The sequence below is a fragment of the Elephantulus edwardii genome, unplaced genomic scaffold, assembly GCF_000299155.1.
Source record: "Elephantulus edwardii isolate Elephantulus edwardi_28Jun2011 unplaced genomic scaffold, EleEdw1.0 scaffold00019, whole genome shotgun sequence".
NCBI lineage: Eukaryota > Metazoa > Chordata > Mammalia > Macroscelidea > Macroscelididae > Elephantulus > Elephantulus edwardii.
The window spans coordinates 27,791,583-27,794,524 of record NW_006399769.1 but is presented as its reverse complement, the minus strand read 5'-3'; the positions used below and the strand labels follow the sequence as shown (position 1 = coordinate 27,794,524).

General features: G+C 36.9%; 1 protein-coding gene across 1 annotated transcript in view; it reads left to right on the top strand.

The window, feature by feature from the left end:
- The window catches only part of SLC30A6 (solute carrier family 30 (zinc transporter), member 6), a 53,313-nt gene that overhangs the window by 36,171 nt on the left and 14,200 nt on the right, over nt 1-2,942 (top strand). The window contains exon 10 of the mRNA XM_006882365.1: nt 1,541-1,643. Within this exon, the coding sequence (XP_006882427.1) occupies nt 1,541-1,643 (103 nt within the window). The remainder of the gene's footprint in view (nt 1-1,540; nt 1,644-2,942) is intronic.

Sequence of the window (2,942 nt, the reverse complement as noted above, 5' to 3'; positions counted from 1 at the left end):
TGCAATATTTGTCCTTTTGTGACTGAGATATTTCACTCAGCATAATGTTCCAGGGTCATCCATTTTATAGAATATTTCATGAGTTCCTGGTTTTTCAATGCAGCATAGTATTCCATTATGTGAATATAGCAGAGCTTATCTATCCATTTATTTGTTGATGGCACTTGAGTTGTTTCCAACTCTTTGCTATTGCGAACAAAGCCGCAATAAACATGGGTGCGCCTATATCTCCTTGGGTGGTAGTTATGGTTTCTTTAGGGTAAATTCCCAGTAGTAGAATTGCTGGGTCAAGTCCCATAGCTTTTGATGATTTGCAAGACTATGTGTCTTCAGTTAAGGTAGCTGGAGACAAGAGGGGGCTAACATCATGGCTAGGAAAGTCAACTTTTAAGCTAACACTGCACATGCCTATGCTCGTGCATGTGATGTTTTCACTGTCTGGGGTATCTTTGTTTCATTATCTTGTTTTCCTTAAAGACTTAGCTCAAATGTTACCTCTTCTTTTTATATTTAGTCTTTTTCGACCATCCCTACTTGGATAAGTTTGAGATTCACTTTTTCAGATATCTATCATGGTAACCTACAGGGGGACTTCTATTTTAGGACCTGAAGTGTCCCATTATAGTTTTTAAAAAAGATGTATATAATTTTGTTTGGTTTTTTTGTTTGGTTTTTTTGAATATGCATAGCAAAATACTCTAGTTCACACATTATGGTTTTCGCATCTGTATCCCTGCTGTGTCAAGGACAAGGATGAAAACTTATTCATGTTTCTATTCCTAGCATATGGGACAAAGGAAAAAATGAATGCGTAATCAGGTTGTCATTTTGTTCTGCATTGTCAGCAGAACTTCTGCACAGGCTGAATTTGTTCATTGGCCACAATATTCTTAGAATAAATTCCTGGAGAGTCTTATGGTGTAAAAATGATGGGGAATATTGAAAACTTTTGGTAGCTGCTTTTGAAAAGTTTACCGGAAAACTGATGGAATAATTTACAATGTCCATTAGTCTCCGCATCAGAAGCAAGTGTGTGTGTGTGTGTGTGTGTGTGTGTGTGTGTGTGTGTAAAATTTTTTTTGAAATCTTCCTAATTCACAAGGATATCTACTGAAAAATACATGGTGGAGGGATGTTAAAAACATTTTTCCCTTCCTCATTCACCTTCATACAGCTTAATATAATTTTTGTTAGGTTCCCCCCCCTAGTTTTTATGGGTTTGTTTTGGGGGTTTTTTATTGTTGTGTGTGCCATCAGGTCAAATCTCACTGGCACTGGAGGACACTGCCCATCCTTCTCCAGCCAAGTATTTGGTGGATTCAAAGCACAGCTTCTTGCCAGTAGGCCACCAGATCTCCCCTACTCCCTTAGGTTTTGAGTAAACTTTACTTGGAAAGCTTTAAGATAATTCCCTTTACAGGTATTGGTCAATTATGATAAAACAAGCCTATTGGTTAAATTAAATACTGTTTAATCAATGATACTGTAAGACGTCCAGTGAGGGATACATGTAAGATTTGGAATTTGTTTTTTCTTTTAGCAATTACTTTGCTGTTGACACAGCCTCAGCTATTGCCATTGCTCTGATGACATTTGGCACTATGTATCCCATGAGTGTGTACAGCGGGAAGGTGTTGCTCCAGGTAAGATCCTTTTAGTGTGCATTCTGAAGTGCAGCCAAGTTCTCCTGCCAGATCACAGCATCGTTCATCTTCTATTAGATTGTGAAATAAGACATTGTTAGAAATTAAATTAAAAAGTAATTTCTGGAATTTATATAGTACGAACCAGATAAAATTCCATTGGCCCATAAAATGTGGCAAAGCCTCCTGTAACTGTGCTGTAAGACAAGAATCACGAATTTAAAGTTCTTGTCTCTAGTAATGTTTAAATGATGATGTTACTTTGAAAAATACTCATTTTATATTAGTTTTCTGATACTTATTCCCCAATAAATGTGGCTTCACTCTTGTATAATCAGATTATGATTCTTATTTTCAGTCATTAGACTCTATCTACTGCCACCAATCAGTTCTGACTCACAAAGACCATTCATTGAGTTCCCAAGGCTGTAAATCTTTGCCAAGTTTCCTGTTGGTGGATTAGAACCGCTGACCTTGTAGGCTACCACACCAGGGCTCTAAACTTGGCTGATGAGACTTTACATTTCAAGGTTAAAATTTAGAATGACAGATTGCAACTTACTTCTAAATAGAAGTGCACTTGTCAGGTGCCTAAGTAGAAAATTAGTTTCCCATGATTGTATATATAATCTTTTTTTTTTCTTTATCTTACTATCATGCTTTTTATAAACGTTAGAGGCCATATACAGCTTCATCTCACTTTGTATAGGACATATGACTATTGATAAAGTCAGTATGATATAACATGTATATAATGTTGCGCGATTCTATATAATACTAGTAATGAAGTACAAAAATGTTGATTTTCAGACTATGTGTTCACGATTTTGGTAGTGTGTTGGTTCTTTAAGTTTTATGTAGTGTGGAGTAGATTATTAGTAAATTAGCATGAGCTGATTCCTGATACTGGTAGGACCAGATGAAACCCCTCTTCCCAAATCATAAAGGTGCAAGTCAGAGCAGAAGCTGTAAGAAAATGTATGTGATTTAAAAAAATTTTGTTGTTTCTAATAACAGACAACAAAAGGTATACCAGTTCAGGGAATGGGGTTGTTGTGTGTCGGCCGGACTGCTGTTGTGCAGCGGCGGCCGGAGGCCAGTATTGGGCAGGAGCTTGGGGTGCGATGTAGGTCGCGACGTCCTAGAACTGGTTCCTGTGTTTTTCTAGGGCATGAGTCTTGCTAATCAAAACAGAATTAAAAATATTGCAAAATAATGAAGCTAAATATCAAAAGAAGATGGGAGGAATATACTGAGTCATTGTATCGAAAGGAATTGGCAAATACAGAAGAATTTAAT